Source organism: Ailuropoda melanoleuca, chromosome 12, assembly GCF_002007445.2.
Source record: "Ailuropoda melanoleuca isolate Jingjing chromosome 12, ASM200744v2, whole genome shotgun sequence".
NCBI classification, from domain to species: Eukaryota; Metazoa; Chordata; class Mammalia; order Carnivora; family Ursidae; genus Ailuropoda; species Ailuropoda melanoleuca.
The window spans coordinates 46,360,377-46,386,334 of NC_048229.1; the positions used below are offsets into that span (position 1 = coordinate 46,360,377).

Sequence of the window (25,958 nt, forward strand, 5' to 3'; positions counted from 1 at the left end):
CAGCTTAACAAGATTGGGTTCTCCCTCCACATGGTTTTCTCTGTGACCAAAAAACCTGGGTAGAAGGGTTAAAACAAAAACTACACTGAACAACTCTAATGTTTTATAACCTTTATTGGAAAGGCTACAAACTTTATATTGCCACTGCATTTCTTACCCTTAAGGTGGTTGTGGGGAAGTAACCTTGGATACAAAACTATGCTGTTGAATCTTGCCCAGGCTGGTTGTAAAATATTTTTTGTACAATGGAGGTAGAGAGGATAGGGCAGTAATTTAAACCTCACGGGCCTTGATTATGCCAGGACACCTCCCGCCCCATCCTCCCCACCTCCCACCCCCCATTCAGGGTCTTGTAGACCTCGAAATAAACTCTAAGTACTGTATTTAGACTCAGGGATGGCATAATAGATTTTTTAAATTTTAGTTTTTAGTTTTCCCCATTTGTTCTTTTACAAATGTAAAATGTACAACTAATGTCTCTTTTCCCTAAAATTAAAGTGTGTTCTAAAAATATCTACTCTAGGAATGAAAAGAAGGTAATAGAAGATGGAAAGAAGAGCGACACAACATCCTCTTTATAGTAGTTTTACCTGATTTTTCTCATACCAGCCTAAGAGTCTTACTTTTCTATAGAACATTAGCAATCAATGCTCCCCCAATCTCAAATATTCAACTTAATGGAGACAGAGAATCTTTAACTTAACATTTAATGAAAACAGAGCATTTTAACAGGTTCTACGCAGACATGGTTCTAATATGGATTTGCTGTTACCTTATTTTTAAAAGGGGGTGGTGGTGGGGAGATACAGAGGCTAGGTTAACCTGCCCCAACGCTTGGAATCATAACTTATGAGTTACATAACTTAGATGTCCTTGACTGTACAAAGCATCAATTGAAGCCAATAAAGCCTGTTTCTACCAACATATCAAACTTTGTTTTCGCCTTTTAAAACTATAAAATGGGCACGTACCTGAGGCATAAGCTTCAGGCCAATGGGTTTTTAAAGGGCTGCTTAAGAACCAGAATGAAGGATACATTCTCCAGTTTAAGGATATATTTTACAGTTCAAAGTATGTTCTTCCTTCTAAAAATGTGACACAAAGAATAATTTATACCAACTGCTTTTTATTATTGAGTTTCAGAAACCTTTCACAAGATGGTTTAAAAAAAAAAAAAAAAAAAGCAGGGGGGTACTTTACAACCACAGCTAATGTTATTTTTTTCCATTGTTCCCAGTCAGCTCCAAACCCATTGTGTGCAAAGCCCATTTTTCCATGCATCTAAATGATAGATACAGGCTATGAAATTCTTTATTCTATTTGTAGCAGCTTACGCAGGTGCAGCCAAACACAAAGCTTCAGGACAAATTGTACACAAACTTTACAATGTGGGATTTGGATTTAAAATATGAAACATAAAATCTACACAAAACTGATAAAAATCAAGCACAGATACCAGGACTGAAACTTATAACCCATGTGTGAAAGGGAGTCTTGTTTCCTTTCAAGTGCTTTATTCTGCTACAGAACAGTCAAAATGAAGATGTAAAGCTTTGTGGTTAGTTTAAATTATACACTCTGTAGATACTATACCAATTTTAAAAGTTACACATAGACCAACAGATGTCCATCAGTTCATCAGGATTGACCAGACACTCCAGCTGGATCGCTGAAAGCAAACCGGGCAAATGTGGAGAGAAAATCCACCTGTGCAATTTGTTTGTAGAGTTTACTGATGGGCACATTGCACTCCTGGTCCGTGATGGCTGCTGCTTTCTTCATCAGAGCTATCGTTATAGGCTTCACGCCTCTGACCACCTCCCGAGCCCCGAGTGCTATCAAATTCTTGAAGCTCTACCTCCTCTGTGTCTCCAATTATGTTTGGAACTTCTGGTCTAGACGGCAGAAGATCTTCTAGTTCCTTCATTAACATCAAAACAAAACAAAAAGGGTAGTTTGTGAGCTATCTTCAACTTCCCTTTGGATACAATCCAAGGTATATGCTTCTTTGAGAGTGAAAACAGACAAATCTAGCGCACTTCAAGCCAGAGATCACAAACTGATGACCAACAGGACGAGTCTGCAGACACCTTTTGTACAACCCAACTATTGCTTAGAAAACAAAAAACCAGAAGTAGCCGCCAACATTTAAACACTGGAAAATTTTACATAAGACATGCCTTCCCGCATGGAAAATGCACATCAAATATTATGTAAAGATCACCTTTTTCAAAGGATTTTTCAAAGGGATTATGATACCGTGGCATTCCTTCCCCTCGAACTACACAGACACATCCTATTATTTGAGTAAGTAAAAAGGAAACTATGAGAATTCTACCCAAGAAGAAAGGTAAGTAATGTTAAGCTGGGAGGCTGCCTCTTCAGGTGAGGGATCTGGTGGCCAGGGAGTCCCAATCCTTCCACCACCAACTTACATCCAATCTGCCTTAATTCTTTACTATTCCCTGCTTGGCACCACCACCATCTACACCAGCAAGACTTGACTTTACTTATGTACTTACTTGCTTTTTTATTTATTTATTTTTAAGAGAGAGAGAGAGAGAGGGGAAGAGTGTGGGTGGGGGGGAAAGAAAAGAGAATGTTAAGCAGGTTCCACATTCAGCGAGGAGACTGACATGGGGCTCAATCTCATGACCCTGAGATCATGACCTGAGATAGAGTTGGATGCTTAACTGACTGAGCCAACCAGGCACGCCAAGCCTTGCTTTTAATAATCACCAGGATGGCCCAACAATCACTCAAATGTTAAAAAAGCAAAATTTTATAAATTATGTGTTCTAATCTTAGCACCAAAAACGAATCAAAGGTGACAAAGAAACACCTCATTATTACTTCAAGTAATTTGTTGCTTATGTTTATAGAGAATACTTACAGAAAGCTTGTCTGGGTTGATCCAGTTGTTTTCAGGAAACTGCACATCAAACTTTATGTAAAGATCACCTTTTTCAAAGGGATTACGATACTGTGGCATTCCTTCCCCTCTAACTACACGGACACATCCTATTATTTGAGTAAGTAAAAAGGAAACTATTAGAATTTTACCCAAGAAGAAAGGTGTTCAATAATTCTTTTGAGAGTCACCTATTATAAAAAATTACAAACTGCAAAAAAACCCACATGGAATCTTGGATCACACAAAAATCAAGATTTACCTGGTTCAATTACTTTTCCAGGGGGGTATTTCACCACAATCTGACGTCCATCAAGGTGCTTAAATGTGAACTGAAACCCACATAGAGCTTCAACAAGTCCTATCTTATATGTCATATGCAAATCATTCCCATCTCTCTGGAACACCTACAAATAAAGCACACAAAACACATTTAAAAAAAATTACAGAGCCACACGCTGTTGTGCTGTGTTCCTTGAAATGGTTTCAAAACCTTCATTCTGCCATTCATTGTAAAAGCCAAGCTGTCATGATCCCTAATTCCCTAAATTTATATAAGGAAACCTGGCTATTCTCATGTACTATGCTAGAAACATCTATCAGAAAAGCATTGGAGGGGCGCCTGGGTGGCTCAGTTGGTTAAGCATCTGCTTTTGGCTCGGGTCCTGATCCCAGGGTCCTGGGATCAAGCCCTGAGTTGGGCTCCGCGCTTGGCGGAAAGCCTGCTTCTCCTCCTGTCCACATTCCCCCCCCCCCCCCCCCCCCACCAGGCTTCTGCTCTCTCTCTCTCTCTTAAATAAAAGAAAAGAAAAGCACTGAAATTGAGAAAACTGGCTCATAAAGCATAGCTGAGGCTCCAAAAAACAGAACCAGGGATATTCTGTAATTATGGCTTATTTCCTGAAGCTGCCTCAGAGAAAAAAAGGCATAGACAGCTCGGCAGGATTACATACAACAGGTTTGCCTTGGGAGTGCTCCCCAGAAATGATCATAACAGGGGAAGGAGAGAGCCCAAGTTCAACATAAAAAGCTCAACCACTAAATGGGCTCAATATCATGCTTTTTACACAGGTACAAGGAAGTTTTATCTCACCTAAAATTCAAAATTTGCTTAGATGAATATAAAGCAAACAAACTATATGCAACTGATGAATCACTGAATTCTACCCCTGAAACTAATAACACAGTATATGTTAACTAAATAGAAAAAAAAAATAATAATAATCCTGGCCAGTTCAGTTAGGGAAAAGTGAAACTCTGAAAGATACCCTCTTTTCCTAAACTATCCTCCTAAATTAACCCATGAAGGAAAGTTAATCTCCAACTATTATCTTCATCAGTGGTCCTAGACCAGCAGTCTCAGCAGCACCAGGAAACTTGTTAGGAATGCACATTCTTGGGCCACACCCCATACCTACTGCATCAGAAACCATCAAGGTGAGGCTCAGCAATCTGCAGCTTTGTTTTTTTAAAAGATATTATTTATTTATTTGACCGAGAGAGGAAACACAAGCAGGGGGAGTGGGAGAGGGAGAAGCAGGCTCCCTGCAGGCTTCCCATCGAGCAGGGAGCCCCATGCAGGGCTCGATCCCACGACTCTGGGATCATGACCTGAGTCGAAGGCAGAGGCTTAACGACCGAGGCACCCTCAGCAATCTGCAGTTTTAACAACAGGTGATTCTAATGTATGCTGAAGTTGGGAGCCACAGAATCCATATTCCCTATGTGCATTTATGCAAGTGTTTCTCATGGTGGGTAGAGAAATTCAGTAAGGATTCTTTAACACAGGATGTTTTAATGTTTTTATAACTGTAAAATGCTAGTGTTTCTGAACATCTTATAACATTATTGTTCCAAGAACCAACTATAACCAAATATCCTCTGGTTAAAGCTACAACAGAAGTAGAAATGAGAAGAGGCACCATGTTCTCAGAAGGGAGCTCAACTTAAACTAATTCCAACTGAAGATGTTATCAGGGTCGTTTTGGGGGGCAGGGAACTGGTGGAGGGGTAAGTAGGCTAGAAAATTTGATGCTAAAATTTGAACAGAGAATAAACAAGCAAGGACATTCAGGCAATTTTTGAAAAACCAGGTTAATGAGGAGGGACTGCCAAAAACCAGACAGCAAAAGACTGAAAGCGATAATAATTTCTGGAAAACAAAGTACGGAACATAGAGACGGGATGAACATCACCAGATATCGTGATTATTTGCTGTGCAAATGCGCAGTTGTAGCCATTATCACCAAAACAGACATACGCATGTACTGAAAGATGAATTACACATGATGTAAAGCACTCTCAAAACTGAAATGTTTTTTGATCTGAAGATTTACACGTTTCACAGCTACAGCACCCACCCTAATCTCATGGCCTGACAATTCCTTCAGCACAAATGTTGGGAGTGAAGAACAAAGCCCCAAACAAAATAACTACAAGCTTTTTCATGAACTAGTTGAGACTAGCCAAATTTTCTTAGAAGGTTAACATTTTCAGGGCGCCTGGGTGGCTCAGTCGGTTGAGCGTCCTACTCTTGGCTTTGGTTTTGGCTAAGGTCAGGTCATGATCCCAGACTCATGGGATCGGCCGGCATCTGGCTCCGCTATCACCAGGGAGTCTGTGTAATTCTCTCTCCCTCCCTCCCCTCCGTGAAATAAATAAATCCTTAAAAAAGAAAAAGATTAATATTTTCAGTGGTATTAATTAAACAAGATGCCTAAATCTCAGGCTCCAATTTACTTCACTGGTCATAATAAAACCATGAAGTACAATCTTTGACCTCTCAGTAGCTGAACTTCCACTTTAACCTCCAACATCTATTTTCTACTTTAGACAGTTACCAGCTGCTGTTTGTTGGAAATCCCATGCAATTCCACCACTTCAACAATTTTAAGAAGTGACCTTCTTCCAAACACCTCCCCACAGCCCCAAGAAAGAAAAGCAGTTTATTCACGATCTCATCTGATTCTACGTTATCCTTGAGGGAGGACTACCTCTGTATTCAGAAAGCAAAGCCAAGCTCAGGGAGCCCAAAGCTAGCAGTAAATGGGGAATCAGAACTTAAGCCCTTCTCTCCAAATCCAGTAATCTGTATTTTAAAAATCCTAATTACGTAGCAACACTAAAGACTGAACGTAGGGATAAAAAAAGGTTTCACCACCAGTGTGACATACCAAAAACTCTCCTCCAAATAAGCATTACTTCTTAACTTCTCCATTGCCCTCCTGCTGCTGCACTGCCACACACCATCTGGTAACTGCCCTCAAACTATTCCAGTGAAAGATCAATGAAAATACCCACATCTTGTCTGTACCATCTTACAATACAGTTTATACCCAAGCATTTTATAAACATCTCAATTACTTGGCTATCCTTTTTGCCTTTATGCCTTGTTATGGTGTTGTGGATGAAAGGCATGACTGAACAAATGAGGAAATGGCTACAATACCAGTTAACAAAGAATCTTTTAAAAGAGTTACAGCTCTTTTCAGGGCACCTGGGTGGCTCAGTCAGTTGAGCGTCTGACTCTTGCTTTCGGCTCAGGACCTAATCTCAGGGTTGTGAGGCTGAACCCCATGTTGGGCTCTGCACTGAGCATGGAGTTTGCTTGAGATTCTCTCTCTCCCTCTGCCCTTCCAACCACCTCTCTCGGTCCTTCTCAAATCAATCAATCAATCAATCAATCAGTCCATCCATCCTGGGGGGGTTATGAATATTTCAACCTGTAAGACCCTAAGGCACAATTCTAGGAATTACTATTGTTTAGCAAGCAAGAAGCTCTTGCTATTTGTAGGTTTGGCAATATCCACAAAGGGACTAAAAATATATAGCAATTTATAGCTTTGCTGAGATAAGAAATTTACCCTGAGAAGGGCTAGTGTAGGAGAGCAAGCAACATCTAGTTAGGGAATTAATCTAACCAATCAAATTCCCAGAATCCACATCTCAATATGGCTTTACTCTCTATTAGATTAAGTGATTTTCAAAATTTACTTTATTTATAGAAATCACCATCAAATGAGAGAAAATTTTAGTACAAACTAAAAAGGTGGTTGACTTGTGATGTAAGGACCTTCAGAGAAACTCAGGTCAATGGGATCAAGTATAATGCCAGAACCCTGTCAAAAGCTTCTATAGTCAAGAATTTGGGTGATTACTAAAGAGGTTTCCTGAATAGCTCCAGATACAGTCTTCAAGAATAAAGGCCCACAGTATACTACATAGCACATCAAAAAATACATGTGCGGGGTGCCTGGATGGCTCATTCGGTGAAGTGTCTGCCTTTGGCTCAGGTCGCGATCCCTGGATCTTGGGATCAAGCCCCTCGTGGGGCTCCCTGCTTGGCGGGGAGCTTGCTTCTCCCTCTCCCTCTGCTTCTCCCCCTGCTTGTGCTCTCTCATTCTGTCAAATAAATAAATAAAACCTTAAAAAAAAATACCCATGCAATATTAATCAAAATAATATATACTAGACCACACCGTTGGACCAGTTAATTATGCCTTGTACATAACATACAATATATATCCAAAATAATAATTATTACTATTGTTTTAAGATTTTATTTATTTGAGAGAGAGCACGCTCATGTGAGCAGGGGAAGGGGGGAAGGGGAAAGGGAGAAGACAACTCCCACTTAAGCAGGAAGCCCAATGCAGGCTTGACCCCAGGACCCCAAGATCATGACCTGTGCCAAAGGCAGATGTTTAACCAACTGAGCCACCCAGGTACCCTCAAAATATTTTTTTTTTAAACTGCAGACTCTTTTCTTTTAAGAAAAGTTCACATGGTTAGCCCAATATGTAGAACAAATCAAGAGAGCAGCACAGAAGACTGAAGCCCTATCCACCACTCACCACCCACCAAAGGAGTTTCACAATGAAAAATAAGCTGCCTTAGATCATCTGGTCCAATGCCCTTATTTTCATAAACAAGGAAACTGGGATACAGAAACAACAGGATTACTTAAGATTGTAGTGCTAATCAATGGCTGAGCTGGAACCAAAACTGACTCCTTTTCAATGCTCCTGACTGCACCTGCCTTGTTGGTCTACTAAACAAGTCAGTTCTTATAACTCAGCCCAACCACTTAACTTCATTTATGTTCAATGTTGTTCCATAGAACCCGAAAATATCTAACCTCTATCTTGACCACAAGACCCATTTCTGAATAAAACAAAAATCAAACAAACAAACAAAAAGGAAATTACCTCATGTTCCTTCTCTTGTAGCAAAAGAACAATGTCTCCTGGTTCCACTCCTGGGGCCTGATCTGCTTCCCCAGTGAATGTAATTCTCTGTCCATGTTTCATGCCTTTGTCTACGTGGACTTCAAGAATCTTGACTTCTTTAATCACCTTCTTTCCTTCACATTTTTTACAGCGGTCCTTTTCATTAATTACCTCTCCTAGAAAGAGAGAACATTCAAACTTTCAAGCAAGAATACTACACTGCACTCTTAAGATACATCTTGATAATGTTTTTATTCATTAAATAAATGTCCTGGATTTAATTTCTATCTAAAGTTTTGTTTAAATTATCATTCTTAATAACAGAAACTCACATCTTACTACAGGTTACCTGAAGGGCCCAGCTACCTGGTTCCCTCTATTTCAGAGAAGAAATGTATGAGAAATATAACGTATCTTAATACTTTCTCAGCTCCTGACTATACTTCCTGAAGTTAAAACAAAGCCTGAAGATCAAGGAAACAAAACGGGTGGTCAGGTGCCGAAGCTTCCCCAGGTGCTACTTCATTGTTTGTTTTCAGTCTTAGTTTCATGTAAGTTTAACTCCGCTGACAGAAACAACCTGAATAAAAACTTAAATATCTTTTATGGCTCATTACTACATTGTAGAGTTGGTAGGGTATTTTATTTATTTCCTAGACTAACCCTGCTCAGATGTCCTGTTACGGAGCTTCCTTTTATTTAGGTACAGTATCACTGAGAAATTTCCAAAACCAATAAGAAAAGGCTAAATTTTAGCTGACACTGAGTACCCCCATAACATGTTTAGGACAACACAGCTTCTTTTCTATGTGTTCTTCTGAAACATTTAATTAGTGGTATAATTAAGTAAAACTGAAGTTCTACATAGCATATTGTGAAAAAATAGCATTGATTTCTACTGGCTGATTATTGGCACACTGTAACGCTTAGGTAACATGTATAATTGATGACTTCAGGGACTATTTCTAGAACACTGCTTTCAAAAGTATGTTCTGCAAAACACCAGTTCCCCATAATGATAACGGTACATGGGTAAAGATTTCAGTAAACTTTGGACTCTTGATAGCGGGACTGTTAGAGGCTTTAATAAGGTAAAGTGCACTGAGACTTTCCAGGAGGGGATTATAATATGCAGTTTCTCCATTATTTCACCACTTTCTAGAGCAATTTGGAAAAACATGCTCTAGAACTATGCTGTCCAATAATGGAAGCCACCAGCCATCTGTGGCTATTTAAAGTTTAAATTAACTAAAATTAAAAATTCAGTTCCTCAGTCACACTAGCTACATTTCATGTACTGAATAGTCATAGGTGGCTGACGGTGACCACACTCAACATTGCATATACAGAACATTTCCATATTGAAGAAAAACTTTATTAGATGGCACTGCTCTAGAACAGGGTCTGGCAAACTAAAACCCACAGGCCAATGCCCTTGTTTTTCTAAGAAATGTTTATAACTGGAAGTCAGTCATGCCCATTTGGTTATATATTGTCTATGGCCATAAAAGCACAAGGACAGAGGTGAGTAGTAGTTTCAGAAATCACTCTGAAGTGATTTCAAAGTATTTCAAAGACATTCAAAACCTAAAGTCTCTACTTCTGTGAGAAGGGCTTCAATCCCCGTATCTATTCTTAAAAGCTAGCTAACGCTTACAGAAAAATCCTCCACTTATCAAAATGGTAACTAAACAGTCTGCTGTCTCTCTCTTTATCAAATATAACCTTTAAAAATATAAAGGGACAAAAAACTTTGCCCATCCTTTCGGAACTAAAGACTAACATTTCACTGAACATAATACAAATTTACTGTTCGTGTTCATCGGGCCTATGCATAATAGAACAATTATTTTCACATTCTTCTTTTAGAACCCTGTATCTTTTCTTTAATAAGATGAATACAAACACATGTTAAAAAAGAAAAATTGTAAGCTTCTCCAATTCCTGCACTTCCAATCCATTTCAACAAAAAAGCAGAGAAGTATTGGCATGCATACCTTCTCCATTACAGTCAGAACACACAGACTGCATCTGTTGTACCATTCCTGGAGCCAGCTGTCTGATCATGATGCGTACACCTCGACCCCGACAAGCACTACACTTCTGAACAGCTCCAGACTTTCCGCCTTGGCTAAAGCAAGCAAAAATATAAATTAGATTTTTGCCCATAGACCATTCCATTGGCCATGACAAACAGGAAATGTGCTTTTCACCTTCATCTTCAACCCACTAAGTGATGACTAGTACTTAAACTGACTTTCAAATGTATCAGAAAATGTTCTGTGTTGGGTAGTTTAAATCATGAACAATTTTTACCTGGTATAGACTAAACATGCCACTGAAAGAACAAATGGAAATTTATTTCATATACCTGAACACGCACTTACCCGCTGCATGCACTACAGAGTACATTCTTGCTAAGTTGTAGTTTGGTTGTCTTGCCATTATACAGATCTTCTAAAGACACTCTGGGGAGAAAAGAATTAGGTCCAATCAAATTTAGCCAAGTTCTCCTAAATACAAGATATAAATGACAGCTGATAGAGCAAATTCCACTATAACCTTTTAAAGAAATCAAAATCATCTTACATTAACTCAACTGACAGAAGTTTTATTTTGTGACTCAAATTAGCAGAAGAATTTTATGAATATGGACAGTATACGTGGTACTCAAAACCACAATCTACAGGATCAGGCCAACAATTTGCTATGCTGCATTTTCTGATAGAGCTGATAATTGAACAAACTCAAGCATCACAACCTTCTGGCCTCAGGCAGGAGCCCCCCCATCAAATCCAACCCTCTGAATGAGGTACAATTATTATCCTCATTTTACAAGACAAAACTGAGCACAGAGGGTTAACTTGCCTTACTTGATCACATAAGCAGCTTGGCTCCATAGTCCATGCTCTACTAAAGGCTCGGCTCCCCCCAAAGACCATTTTTAGAAAGGTGACAAAGTTATATTACAACTTATGGAAGTTATATGCAACTTAGATTACGTATGTCTCAAAAACAAAACCAAAAAAAAGTGACCTTATCAACAGTGTGGCTGAGAAGGAGGAAAAAACAGGTTTTCAACAGAGAGCCTAGAAGTTTAAGAGGTCTTAAGGACCCAATGACTTATAATCAAAATTATAGATTTGAACAACTTTTACCAAATTTCCAAAGGGGTCTATGATCAAAAAAAAAAAAAAAAAAAAAAAAAAAAAAAGAGAGAGAGAGGGTTTAAAAGCCTATTTAAAACACATAAGTGATAAAACCCAACTCTTCTTTATATAGCATATTTGAATTACAGGACCATTCATTTCCGAACTAACCTTTAAAAAAATCTATGTATATCAAGTCTCAAAAATACTATTCATTTAGGATCTGAAAGCAATGATCTTAATGTGGTTTTACCCTTTTCATTGTGTTTTTAAATCTCCTTCAGCAGTGAAGATTTACTTTAAAAAAGAGGAACAATAGTTAAAAGTATTTTGCAAAGCACCTATACTATTTATTTTGTGGTATTCAAACTTTCCCAAAATCATTATTTCAAGCTAAAATTTATACATTCTAGGCAATATAAGAATAAAACACTTATGGACAAAACATTACCAACACTTCCAAATAATGACATAGCTACAGCTTAATCAGACAAAAGCAACTGGCTGCATCTGTCTTTTTTATACTCATAACAATCTTTAACCAAATCATCTACAGAAAACAAATAGGTAGATCTTTTCCTCCTTACATATTAAATTACACTCAGTATGCAAAACCACTACCTAAGAGGCCAGAAAAACACACACTTCAACAAACATGGCCAATGAAGGAAAAATGTGGGTAATGGTCTGGCCAAGCTGGCACTCTCCACCCTGGTGCTAAACTGGCACAATCCCTTACAAGGCAATTTAGTTTTATGTATCAGCCTCAAAACACTGATGCCTGCCTGGGAATCTCTGCCAAGAAAAGACAAAGCTGTATATAAAGATACTCAAAACAGCTATTTATTACAGAAAAAAACTGGCAACATCCTCTAGAAAAGGTGAATGCTTAAATAAATCATGGAATGGAATATTATAAAGCCACCCAAAAAGAAATCTTGTAACAATAGGTAAACTTTAAATAATGTTAAAAGAAAACAGCACTTACTGTATACAATGAAAAAAATTTTTAATATTAAGAATTTATTAAGGTACAGCAAGTACTCTCTTGACCTTATTTACTTCTTAAATCACTTCTGTATCAAAGAAAAAAAGAACTAACCACACCGTACAACTATTACTCTTGGAGTAATATCCAAATGTAATTTATTTCTGAGGATAAATTCTTTTAAAATACAAATTTAAGAATGAGATTCTAACAATGTAGAAGCTTACACTTCCTCTAATCTACTCAAATATATAAAGTAATATGAAGTATTTTAAATAAACACTTGAAAGTCTCTGGCATTTGCTACTAAAACCATTATTGGTTCACGGAAAGAGGATAAAACACCTCACAAACTTTGCAAAGTAAAATACCTATTTTCATATTGTAGAGGGCTCATGGGTTCACAGTCTAAGACCAAGGTCAGACCCCATTCATATATTGGCAGGTTAATGTCAGGCTAGAAGCCAGCAAGCTCCATGGAAACCAATTTAGGAGAGTTCGCACTGAGGATCAAGTAATGAGTGACTGTAACATGTAAACAAACTAGTCAGAGTCACTCACTTTGTAAGTTTTTAAATAAAAAGTAACTTGGAAAATTAAAATACTTAAAAGAAAATAATCTTCATAATTCAAATTTTAAATCATATAGTAACAAGCGGCTTCAGACCAATATTAACAAAACCATCTGCCTCCTTAGTAGAAACATCAACCATCCTGTAAGATATGTAGCAAAATACAAACATCCAGGCTATCAAATTCAATTTAGTCACCCAATGAGGACAGTAAGAAAATGGAAGATTTTTTTTTCTGACAAAAGATAGAACATTTTTGATACCTTTATCTTTACTAAGCATTACTACTTGAAAAAATAATACTTCATATTTTTTTAAAAAAGAAAAAAAGATATTCACTTAAGTGGATGCATCATGTCTTCTCCTCTTCTTCTGCCATTTCGACTTCTACTCTGATTGCCCATGAAGCCGAACAATCCCCCACCAAAAATGTGAGAGAAAATATCATCCATGCCACCACCTCCGCCGCTACCTTCCCGAAGACCTTGCTCTCCATATCTGTCATATAATTCACGCTTCTCAGGATTTGACAGTACTTCATATGCAAAACTGATTTCTTTGAACTATACAAAAAAAAAAGCAAAAAGGAAAATAATTGAATTTTCAAGTAGAGGAGTGCGGGGAAAGGCTACAGGAATCTGGAATCCAATTATTCTAACAAAAGCTATAAATTACCTTTGGTTTGATTCTGCTCCTATCTCCCACCTACCACTGCCCAGAATGTTAGCATTCCCATTACAATACCAAAATACTCTTCATGTAAAAATTTGGCTCTATGGGAACAGATGGGACTTTTCTTTACAACATTCCTTTTTTCAAGCAGGGCAATTTAAAACTGAAACCTCACAGGGACAAGTCTCAAATAACTTACTTTGTCACCAGCATTTGGATTCTTATCAGGATGGTATTCCTTGGCTAACTTTCTGTATGCCTTCAATAAAAAAGAAAAATTTTAAAAAAAGGTTACATACAAAATCTGATTTAAAGATTTATGAGTACAAATATCCATTTTTCTGTGAAGCAATGTTTTAAAATCACAACCTTCCAAAAACATCTTTTATTCACTGAGGGTGTTTGACAATCTGGATTCGTAAGCTGAGAAAACATCTCAATACTGTTTACTCGCTAACCAAAAACAAAATATCAGAAAATTCCATATTTTCACTATTGTCAAATGTCTTTGATGGCCAGTAACCAGACCAAGACTCCAATGAACGCTAAAGAAACGATCGTTAAGTTTGTTAAAACTGCGAAACATTTTAACTAAAAATTAAGGCTCCTGCCTTACCTCTAATTGAAACATCAGAAAAAAAGCCAAGAGAAGCTCCTTTTATTTTTTTACATGGCGGATTAATTAGGGTATTAATAAACTGGGAGTGACTTCAGTCTTCGTGAAGTTGCATACATTTAGGTGGCTAGGATACACAGCACTGAAGTCTTTATTCACAGACACATGAATTATATAATACAGACTAGCATTTCCGGTAAGGTAACAGGAAGTCCATTTTACTCTCAACTCTACCCGTCCCAATGCCTAAGGAGCCCTCTCATTTTTTCCCAGCTTACAAATCGGGTACTCTAAGCTCGGTGAAGACGGTGTAGGGCTCAATCAAATGCCGCAAGTGCTTTGAAATCCTGAGATCAAAGATTCGCAGCATTGCAGACAGCAGTAAGGCCTTATATTTATTTTTAGTGCACACTCAGGTGTTTGGCTGGGGCCCACGACTTATTCCTGAAGCGGGCACAGAACATCTAGGTTACCTGCCCACAGAACAATACACCCCAAGAGAGACCCACGGGTCAGTGGGTGAAGGAGGAAGAGAGGGAGGTGCTCCTGCGGCACCCAGGAAACATCCCCAACTGCCCGGAGGCACCGGCGGGGGCGGCCTCAACCCTCCCGCCAGGCCCTCGACCCGGCCCGGACTCTGCTCCGAAGCCGACGACCGCGGCGTGGACAACTTCTCCCCCGAGGCCGGGATGCGCTGCGCGCCTCTGTCCAACCTGTTTTTCCAGGGTGATGACCTCCGCGCGGGGAGGGCCGCGCAGGCTGCAGCCTCCCGGCAGCGCCCGGCCTCCGGCGCCCGCCGGCGGAGGGAGGAAGGAAGCGTTCTCGTCGTGTTTGCGCAGGGGTGGGTTTTACTTGCTGCATTTGCGGGCGGGCGGGCCGNAGCCGAGCAGGCCCGCGCCCCTCACACCCTGCCCGGCCGTCCCGCTCCCCACTACCTTCTTCAGCTCGTTCTCGCTGGCGCCGGGCGGGACGCCCAGGATGTCGTACAGCTTGGTGTCGGCCACGTTTGCCATGGCGGCCGGCCGGGCAGCGCTTAGGGAAGAAGACGACGAAGCGGACGGAGCGCAGCCGGGCCCACAGCGGCGTCGGCGGCAGCGCAGGCCGAGGAAGACAGCGAGGGGGAAGAGGGGCGGGGCTGAACTTTGACCCGGCGCACGGCGCGCCGTGACGTCGCTGCGCGGAGTCCGCCCCCGAGCCCTCGGCCCGGCCGTTGGGGGTCGTGGTGGTGAAGGACCTGGAGGTAGGCTAGCTTCTTCTTCGAGTCCAGCGACAGGGGCGGGGTCCAGCGTAGAAACAGAGAACTGTGACCCGCGCCTTCCAAGAATTCAGCTCTCTGCGAAAGGCGTTTATGGAGGGTGCTGAGGGCATGAAGAGGCCACCCCGTCGATCAGCTTCGAGTCCGGCGGGCGAGAAAACCGGGCCGGGCCCCCGCGGGAGGCCCCGCAGAGGTCTTCCTCCGAATCCGAGATGCTGCAGGTGGACCCTCTGCGTGTGGTTCCCTCGGGCTTTAAGATGAAAAACAGCACCTGGGTGTGTGTGTGTCTTTGTGTCTCTGTCTGTCGTGTTTTGTATTAAGGAATTTTTAAACATGGGCCAAAAGTAGTTGCACCGAGAGCACAACAGCTACATTTTACCGATTTTGTTTCATGTGTCTCCTTCCGCCCATCCTCCCTAATTTCTAGTGTTTTAAGGGAAATCATTTTATTCATAAGTGTATATAGCCAGCATGACTTTTTAAGACATAATCAAATTTAATGAATTTAAGCCCTTCATCTCATTTCTTGTCTCTGTTCGGATTTTCAGTATTGCCCTTAATGACCTTTCACCATTGGTTTGTGGCATCCGGGTCCAAATTAAGGCGGACCCGTTGCGTCTGGATCACATGTTTAAGTCTCGAACTTTATAGCTTTAAAATTAGCCAACGCCAGAGCTCTAGAAGATATAAGGCAGCCTGGCTGGACACACAGTTACCTGGTGATTGATGCCCGTTGATTTACATTCGTTTCAGAAAATGTTTGCTGTGCACCCACCACGTTCTGTGATGTACAGTCACCTTGACTGGAGGAGGGGAGGGGTGGGTTACAGGAGGATAAGCCATAGTATGCCTGCCTTCAACTGCCTAACGGTTTATGGAGACTGAAAAATAAGATGTTCTGATCCTTTGGAACCCGAACTGGTAGTAAGGATTCCAGCATAATCCTCTCCGTATTCTGGGATACTCTGTTCCTTGGCATGCCTCTAGCCGTAGTTGTGGAGGACCTTCAGTACCATGCCAAGGGGTTTGAAATTTATCCTGAAAACACTGAGGAGTGATTGATGCGAGGTCATGGTACTCCTTCCGCCTAATTCTTCCCTTTTCTTCAAATCCTATCCAAAATGCTGTTCTTTCAGTGAAGTCTTACTCGATTCCACAACCTGGTGAACACCACTTTTCTCATTTGAGTTTCCACTACCCTTGTTGTGCCTCTCCTAGACGTGTCTGATGTGCAGTTTGAATAGTATTTTGGTGTGAGTCTGGACCCCATTAATAGGCTGTAGATTACTTAGGGGAAATTCATTTTTCTGTAGCCCGCAAGGTCTGGTTTTGAATGCGGTAAAGGCCTCAGTAATTTCAATTTCCCCGCTTCCTTTTCACCTTTTGAGACATTCATACACAGCAGTGTAAAGTTGTGGTAGATAGTTGGGTCATGTGGGTTGGTAGCCTGGATCTGCCATTTATTAAAAATGTGACCTTGAGCAAGTTACTTAATTTTTCTGAGACTATTTCCTCACATATAAAGTTAGGTTTAATAGTATATATGTCATTGGCTTGTTTTGAGAATTAAAAGAGTTAATAACATACTAATACAGGAGCTAAAGCCAAGTGTTAGCAATTGGTTTTTGCTTATTTGCCTATAGGCTGTTTCCGTGTGTCTATTCATCGTTTTTACTCATTTAAATACCTGGTTTCCTGAGCAGAATTCCCCAGCTTCCTCCATTGCCTATGTGGACTGCTTCTCAGTCCTTTTTCAAGATCTCACCTCTCCAGATCTCCCTGCTGGCCAATTACTATGCTTTCTTCTTCATCCATCAGTTCCTGCTTCTTATATTCCATATGAGAATATGAACTAAAAACTCTATATTGGAACCTTTATGTAGTTTACCTTATATTATCTTTCTTTCTGCTCATAAAAAGTCAAAAAGAGCTGGACTTTTCTGTTTGTTTCAGTTTTACTCAACTTTTTTTTTTCAAGAGCGAAAAAGCCCTCACTTGGTTCAATTTTAGATATTTTAGTGAAGACTAGCTGGGTAAATTCCCTCCTTAACTCTAAGTTATTTTTTACCTCTCTCTAAACCAGCACCATAGTTCATACTTTAATTTTGTATTCATTTATTTATAATATTTTCTCCATTTCTGAGTGTTCATTGTGATCAGTGTTGTTATTTGCTAATTTTATAGGTCAACAAGTTATTTCAGAACAGTTCTGTGTGTTTCAACGGGCATATCATATGCTCTCCTCCCTGTCATCACATACTGAATCAAACCCGTGTCAATGTGAGCACTGTAACATTTCAGCCACTGACTTTGTGTTTTTAAGGTAGCTCTTTCATTTTAGCTCCATATTTAGCTAATGCCATGAAGGGAACAAGACCTTTATCTCATTTCATGTCTCAGGCACCATAAAATGCTGAGTCACAGTCATCTGAGGGCTGTTCTCTCTAGGCAAATGATTTGAAGTTTGAGGCTGGAGTGATTTCAGACTTCTGCCAGGCTTATATTGTTGTTCAATTCCTTTTTTAAAATTTTTAAAATGTGGTGTACTTACGTAATTGTGAGGGGTTTAGGTGGGGGGGAGGTGGATAAGGACTAAGGAGGAAGCATATGAACTGTAATAGTTTTAAGGCCCTTTATACCGTTATACATAATACAAACCATGTAATCAATCCATTACTTTATAAACGGCCTTGTATGTATGATTTAGTTAGTTCAGTTGTGTTTTTAGCCTTTTTTAAAGAAAATTTTATTTATTTATTTATTTATTTATTTATTTGAGAGGGAGGGAGCCTGAACACGTGCAGGCACATGTGTAAATGGGGGTGGGGCAGGGAGCAGAAGTGGAGGGAGACGGAAAGAATTTCAAGCACGTGCTGATTGGGAAGCCCGTGGCTGGGCTAGATCTCACGACCCTGAGATCATGACCTGAGCTGAAACCAAGAGTTGGATGCTTAACTGACTGAGCCATCCAGGTGCCCCTTGCAGCCTTTTATCTAATTAGTTTTGAATGTATAGGGTAGGTGTTGCCAGTTAAAATATTTTTCAGGGGATACAAAAGAAGGTGCTAATGGCTCTTGTCATGAAGATATTAGGACTTACAAAATTGATGATGGTACTCTGGGAAGAAAAAATTGTGAGGTTTGGATCACTAAATTGCTTTTGTTTCCTAAACTAGATTGTTCAGTGATGGGGCAACTGGTTGTATATGGCGTATACACATATACATACATATATTCATATACACATACAAACATATATATACACATATGTGTATATGATTGTACATGGTGTATAGCCCCACTGCTAACCTGTCAAACCCTGTCATGTCAGACTTTTCCATGTCAATTAGCACATTGTAAAGGTCCAATTTGCTTTTAATTAAAAATGGATGTTTAGGGGTACCTAGGTGGCTCAGTCAGTTAACTGTCTAACTCTTGATTTTGGCGTAGGTCATGATCTCAGGGTTGGGAAAGCAAGCCCCATGTTGGGCTCCATGCTGGATGTGGTGCCTGCTTAAGATTCCTCTCTTCCTCTCCCTCTGCTCTTCCTCACCATTCACCATCAAGTATGTATTATGGACCCATTATGTATCAGACACTAGGGTTAGGGATACAGTCATAAATTAAACAAAATCCCTGCTCTCACAGAACTTACATCTGGTGGGGAAGATAGACTATAAAAAGTATATAGTATGTCAGGTAGTAATACATACTCTGGAGAAAAGGAAAAGGGATAGAGAATATAAAGAGTATTGGGTTGGTTACTATTTTTATTTAGGGTACTATTATTTATTTAGGTTGGGGAAGACTTAATTGATATGATGACATTTGAATTTCAATCCCAAAGAAGTGAGGATATTTGAGAAAAATTTCCAGGCAGTGGGCCTGGGAAGGCCCTAAGGCAGACATGCCTGGCTTATTAGAGGAGGGAGACCAATATGGCTGGGTATAGCATGTTACAGAGACAGTAGTAGGAGAGGTAGTGAAATCACAGAAGCTGTGGGAGACCCAGGCAGGTCCATTATAAAGACTTCGGCTTTTATGGTGTAAGGAGGAGCCATTAAAAGATTGTGAGCAGAGGAAAGACCTAAACTAAGTTGCATTTTAATTGTATCACTCTGGTAGCTGTGTTGAAAAGCTATTGCAGTAAAACCCAGACTGAGAGATGACTTGGGAGAAGAGGTGGGGCTGGTGAGGATTTGTTGGATTCTGGATATATTTTGAGCTTGGAGCTGATAGAATTAAATGTTGGGTGGAATGGAAGTGCGGTAAAAAAAAAAGTTCATGTTAAATTAGAGATGGTTATTAGACATTCAAAGAGCAATGTTAAACAAGCAGTTGGGTTTATAAGAATGGGGTTAGAATGGGCGGTGTAAATTTGGAACCCTTTCAACATACTGATGTTGTATAGAGAGATAAGACTGGGTAAATTCACCTTGGATAGTTCGCTCGACAATTGCGTCTTTGGACACCTGGAGGAGCTTTGTAAAAATGGCAGTGCCTGAGTCTCTCCCTGCAAAAGTCCTGACTGAATTGATCAGAAGTAGGGCAGGGTGTTGTACTTTTTTTTTTTTTTTTTTTGAGGGAGTGGAGGGTGTAGAGGTAGGGGGAGAGAGAGACTCTGAAGTAGGCTCCATTTCCAGCACGAGCCCAAGGCAGGGCTTGATCTCACGACCCTGAGATCATGACCTGAGCCAAAATCAAGAGTTGGAAGCTTGAGCTAAAATCAAGAGTTGGAAGCTTGTGGAAGCTTGAGTCAAAATCAAGAGTAGAAAGCTTAACCGACTGAGCCACCCAGCTGCCCCGAGGGCAGTGTATTTTTTATTTTTGTTTTTATTTATTTTTTTTTAAAGATTTTTTATTTATTTATTTGACAGAGACAGCCAGTGAGAGAGGGAACACAAGCAGGGAGAGTGGGAGAGAGAAGCAGGCTCCCAGCGGAGGAGCCCGATGTGGGGCTCGATCCCAGAATGCCGGGATCACGCCCTGAGCCGAAGACAGACGCCTAACGACTCCGCTACCCAGGCGCCCAAGAGCACTGTATTTTTTAAAACAGTCTAAGGTGATTCTATTTTTTAATATTTATATTGTTTACACTTTTTTTTAAACATTGTAAATAGCGCTTCTATGAACAGCCTTATAGCCTAATTTTTGTGTATACTTTTAGTTGCTCCAGTAGGATACATTTCTGGAATATTAATATTTTGTCAGTTTCACACATGAACATATAATTTTGTTCTGGAGTACAGTTCTTAAAATATCCCAAAGTTATGAATTTGCTTAATAAAATTTCCATGCCTTAAAGCATTAGAACAGTTGTTATTAAACAATTGATAATGTAGTTTAGGAAAAATATCCAAAATATGTGGTGGCATTTAAGTGTCAAATCTTTCTCTTAGACAGTGCTAAGAGAGCTCAACATTGCTTAATCAGAAAAAAAAAAAAATCATGGTTTAAAAAAAAGCAAAAAATGAATAGAATACAGAAAGCTCATTCAATTCTGATTTAGTCATCAAGCGAGTCACAATCTTGGATTCAGTTTTTCTTATCAGGCACCTTCTTTCTTAGTGAATTTCATCAAGGTAAAACAAATCACAATATCAAAGATACACAAAATAAAATGTTGGTAAATAAGTATTAAGCAAGCCAATTAGGAACCTTAATTTCAGGGACCCAGGAGAGAGAGAAAGGTAGACAACCTGGGTTAGGATGGTAACAGTAAAAATGGAGAGGAATGAATGGATTTGGTATATACATCAGTAAATCCTGGAGGTAGGATGGATGATCCCCATAGCTGTTTCCAGATGTTTCTCCCTCCTGAATTCTTAAAAACATAAAGCTTTTACTATCTAGTCATTAGACCATATCACCTGTTACCCCATATTGCATTGTCAATCTATTGACCCCTAGAGTCATTCCCCCTTATTTCTCAAAAATGTTAGCTCTTGGCTCACTCTCTCCAACTCCACTACTGTCTTGATTCTTGGCTTGAAATATACCTGTAAATGATCCTTCCAATACCCAGGCCTCTCAGTTACTTGAACTCACATCCACTGATCTTGTCCTCCACTCCCTTGGAACTACTCACTCCCATACTTTTATAACTTTGTCATTGCCGAACTGTCCTTAATCCCATTCACTGACTATCTTTCCATTCCTTCTAATACTGTGACTCCAACAATCTTTCAACCACACCAGGATTGGATTTAGCAAAGTGGAGACCATTAGTGAGAATGGAACAAGAACTTTGAAAGTGTGCGTGGGAGAGATGATACATTTTGACAGTGAGATTTTAGCGAGAATGCAGTACTTTCAATGGATTATGGATCCTGGCCCTATAGGACTTGCTGATGGTTTTGATATAGATGTTGAAAAGAAGAGAAACAGCAAGGTGACTTCTAGATTTTTGACTTGAGGTTAAGCTGGTGGTAGAGTCATTTACAGAGATGAACAAGACTAAAGGGAGAAGCAGTTTGGTGGTTATGTGAATCAAGTATTCTATTTTGGCAGAGTTAAATTTGAAATTCTAATATTTAACTAGAGATGTAGGCTAAGGAATCAGACTGAATCACTTGGAACTCAGGGAAGAGGTCAGAGCGAGGAATGTGGCATTCAAAGGCTAGGGACCAGGGGGTAAGGAGGCCTAGGAGAAAGGAGGAAAAATAGCCACAGTTTGGCCTGTAGGATTTTATTTGAACAGGAAGGCAAAAGTAAGTTCAGAGAAGGGGATGAACTTACAGGAATTTTGATGGACAGTGAATTCCAGAGGAAGAATTTCAACCTTATGATAATTTTGGACCCAATCCACAGGAATTTAAACTTATAGTACCAGCCAATATTGCTTTGAAACCATTTCAGATCTGCTGTGATATGCTTCATAGACCCTAGGATGATTTATTATAGAACTTTAATTATATTAAAAGATATCTGATATTTTTCCAATTCTAGCCTAATCAAGAGTCCAATACTGTCTTTCTAAATTTCTGAATCTGAGGGATTAACCAGTTTCTCAAATGAAAAAGGAAAAAAAGAACTCGATTTAATCTACCATAGAAAAATTTCATTAAATAACTTTCAGAATCAATTTTTCAGTTTTATCCATCTCAATTTGAATGTTTCTTAGACATATGAGTCCATGAAGGTAGTCGTCTTGCTAACAAGGAAATTAAGATTAAAAAATTTTCCTATTAATACATTTATGTAATTCCAAAGTCTAAACTGTATAAAAATTATACAAAGAGAAATCTTGCTTCCACTCCTGTCCTTTCTATCCCATTTCCCTCACCCCGCATTGCCTATAATTCTTAACTTACCCTTCCATTGTGTCTCAATACAAGTCAAACAAATACAAATTTATATTCTCTCTTTACTTTTTGTTAATATGAAGAGTGGAAAACTGTATGCACTGCTCTGCATTGGCTTTGATCAGCTAAGGGATCCTGAAAATTCTTCTATATCAGTACACAGATTTATTTCATTTTTTCTCATTTTTTATAGGAACATACGTTGTGAAGGCTGTACCATGATTCATTTAATTCTTTTTTAATAGACACTTGACTTGTTATCTGGCAATTAAGATATGTATATGTACCAGAGATGAAAGTGCCTTAGAAGTTATTCTTCCAGAATGTCTTTCAGAAAATAAGATCCAGGGGCACCTCGGTGGCACAGCGGTTAAGCGTCTGCCTTCGGCTCAGGGCGTGATCCCGGCATTATGGGATCGAGCCCCACATCAGGCTCCTCTGCTATGAGCCTGCTTCTTCCTCTCCCACTCCCCCTGCTTGTGTTCCCTCTCCCACTGGCTGTCTCTATCTCTGTCAAATAAATCTTAAAAAAAAAAAAAAGAAAATAAGATCCAGTTCTTCAGGGGCATTCTATAAGGCTGAATCAAGTTTTGATTTTGTTTTTGGTAGTTTAATTTTTAAAGGAAGTTGCTTTAATCAAAAGACATTTTCAAATTTTCTTTGGGATAGAAGGCATTAATTTCAAATATTGTGGAATTAAAGAGCTCCCAGGGGACTGTATAAAGCCATCAGCATCAGCATTTGCCATTTGAGCTCAAAGTCATTAGCTTTCTCCTATGATTCAGGGAAAGATACCTTGAAATTGAAAGAACACTAGCTTTGAATTACAGTTTCTAGGTCAACGTATGGAGACTACTTGAGCTGTGGTTTAGCTGTGGACTTGGTTACTGGATTTTCCCTACTAAAGAAACGAACTACTCAGGTCAAACTGGCAAAATACATAGAAGAAATCCAGAGGAATTTTGGTCTCGGCAGTGGAAGTCCTCTTTTCTTCTAGAAGGAACCATGCTAAAGTACTGTGTCTCCTTAGAAGAATGCATTCCGAAATGTTATTTCAGCAAAGCAAGCATAAGCCATTTAAATGCTTTTTACCTGCCAGATTAATGGACTAGCAGACTAAGAAGGGCCATGAATGAGTAGCCCACCTTATCTAGAAAGCCATCATTTCAATGGTAGCCTGAAGTACCACACCCTAACTCCCAAGAAATTTAAAAATTTTTTTTTAAAAAAATTTTTTTCTTTTTTCTCTTGTCTTAGCAGGATTAATGACATTCTAAATGTTAGTTGTGACAACACCCCTAAAAGTTGCTCTGGGAATCCCTACAAGATATGGCTCCTCTCCTTTTCTGAGGTGGTCATCAGTAACAACAACTAACATTTATTGAATACTCACTCCCGCTAGGTACTATTGAATGGGCATGGCCTCTTTTCTCAAAGACGATGCCCCATGAAGTTTTCCAGCAATTGGATTCCTGAGTTGGATGGACATTGAGAAGTGAATGTGGTTTACCATTGATAGGAAGGATTCCCTTGCTCTTTGGAGATGGGAGATAAGGAATAATTGTTAGGTTCCAGAGTGCTCTATAAGGATAAGGGAAATGCCATCTGTAGATATGTGCAGACCAAAGACTATGGTTCTTAGGTTGTGCAGTAAGTGTTCTTGTTAAAAGATATCTTTTCCTTTAGTGCCTGAGGTTCTTGGTCACGCCACTTCGAAGACTAAAGAGGTAGACCAGATGAAGAGTGGTGGGCAGCAAAGCAAAGTTCATTGAGCGATAGCACGAAGCTCCCAAAGAGTGAGGGAACCTGAGAGGGTTGCCACCAGTTTCCAAGTCTAGGGGTTTTTATGGGTTTGTTGGCACCTGTTGTAATCTGATTAACCCTCCATGAGCCTGTCATCCAATCAGGTTTTTGTCATCTACCTATCAGGTGGGAAAGGGTGGAAGGCTCCTTTCAGAGCGGTGTAGATTAAGGGTGGTTTCCTCTTAGGGCAGGGCCCCTTGTCCCTGCCTGCCTTTCTTCCAACTATCCTTCATTGTTCTGAGTGTGAAAGTAATTTAAAGATTCCTTCCCATTTTTCTGTAGGTTTCATGGGAGCAAGAACTGTATCTCTCTTGCTTGTCAAAGCGTGGTAAGGAAGACTTAATCAGGGTGGGGGGTGGGGGACTATCGTGTGTGCTAGGTGTAGGGACCACTCGGATAGAATTTGGCAGTGTGAGAGAGATTGGACTCAACTCTGAATAGAGCATGGACAAGTGGGAATTTATAGCCAAGGAGCAGGGTGGGGTCAGTGGAATGAAAATTACTAAGAGGGCACATGTGAGGTGAGGGAAGATTCTGGCTAACTGACCTAACAGGATTCTTGCTGAAGGCAGGCCAGAATGATCAGACATCATCTGGGGGATAATGGAGGATGAGGAACCTGATTACATAAGGAGGGGGACCAGATATGGAGGATGGGGAATTCTGGTTAACTGATTAATCAAGATTCTTGTTTAAATTGGACAAAGCAGAGATGATACAGAAGTCAAAGGGTCAGGCCTCATTGTAAAAGAGTCCAGGGGAACTGAGTTTGCCTTGAAATAGTGTTCATATGTGTATAAAGCAAAAATTTAAAACCCCCTGGAGAAAGGTAATGCATGCCCCGGTCAATTTCTTAGAGTATGCGCACGCTAGCATTTACCACCCTAGATTATGTGCAACTTGGATGTCTAAGCAGTAGGCTTTAGGCTCTGAATGAGTAGAGTTTGTGGCTTTTGTCTTTCTGTTTCCTAACAAAATACCTGGCCTAGACACTGAATGCATGTTTACAGAGTGAATGTATTTTTCGGAATGTATTATGTTCCCAAGCATTTTCCGTAAGAGGTTTTGTTTTGTTTTGTTTTGTTTTGTTTTGAGAGAGCGAGCGAAAGCACACGGCCCGGGGGGGGGGGGGGCCTTGAGACCCTGAGATCACGACCTGAGTTGAGATCACGACCTGAGTTGAAATCAAGAGTTGAACCTGTAACCGACTGAGCCACCCAGGTGTCCCCATAAAAGTTTATTTTTAAATCTTTTTAAAAGATTTATGTGTTAGGGGCGCCTGGGTGGCACAGCGGTTAAGCGTCTGCCTTCGGCTCAGGGCGTGATCCCGGCGTTGTGGGATCGAGCCCCACATCAGGCTCCTCCGCTATGAGCCTGCTTCTTCCTCTCCCACTCCCTCTGCTTGTGTTCCCTCTCTCGCTGCCTGTCTCTATCTCTGTCAAATAAATAAATAAAATCTTT

At 40.0% G+C, this 25,958-nt stretch overlaps 1 protein-coding gene and 1 long non-coding RNA gene across 2 annotated transcripts in view; one reads left to right on the forward strand and one right to left on the reverse strand.

The window, feature by feature from the left end:
• Positions 1 to 690: 690 nt before the first annotated feature.
• Positions 691 to 15,265, reverse strand: DNAJA2 (DnaJ heat shock protein family (Hsp40) member A2). Its single transcript, XM_011237135.3, has 9 exons — positions 15,072 to 15,265; positions 13,720 to 13,779; positions 13,188 to 13,411; positions 10,527 to 10,607; positions 10,137 to 10,270; positions 8,119 to 8,315; positions 3,174 to 3,318; positions 2,894 to 3,021; positions 691 to 1,921 (listed from the first exon to the last, which is right to left on the reverse strand). Exons 1-9 carry the CDS (start codon positions 15,147 to 15,149, stop codon positions 1,730 to 1,732), a joined length of 1,239 nt encoding a protein of 412 aa, XP_011235437.2. The 5' UTR covers positions 15,150 to 15,265; the 3' UTR covers positions 691 to 1,729.
• Positions 15,266 to 20,392: 5,127 nt separating this feature from the next.
• Positions 20,393 to 25,958, forward strand: part of LOC117804601 — a 16,674-nt gene continuing 11,108 nt past the window's right edge. The window contains exon 1 of the long non-coding RNA XR_004629186.1: positions 20,393 to 20,452. This is a non-coding gene — a long non-coding RNA (uncharacterized LOC117804601). The remainder of the gene's footprint in view (positions 20,453 to 25,958) is intronic.

Excerpts from the sequence above, each read along its gene's own strand:
- DNAJA2 (XM_011237135.3), bottom strand. The coding sequence starts at position 15,149 with ATGGCAAACGTGGCCGACACCAAGCTGTACGACATCCTGGGCGTCCCG. Across the intron at positions 13,780-15,071 it reads GCGAGAACGAGCTGAAGAAG|GCATACAGAAAGTTAGCCAA; the intron begins GTAGTGGGGAGC and ends TTTTTATTGAAG. Across the intron at positions 8,316-10,136 it reads TTCTGACTGTAATGGAGAAG|GAGAGGTAATTAATGAAAAG; the intron begins GTATGCATGCCA and ends CTCTCTTTCTAG.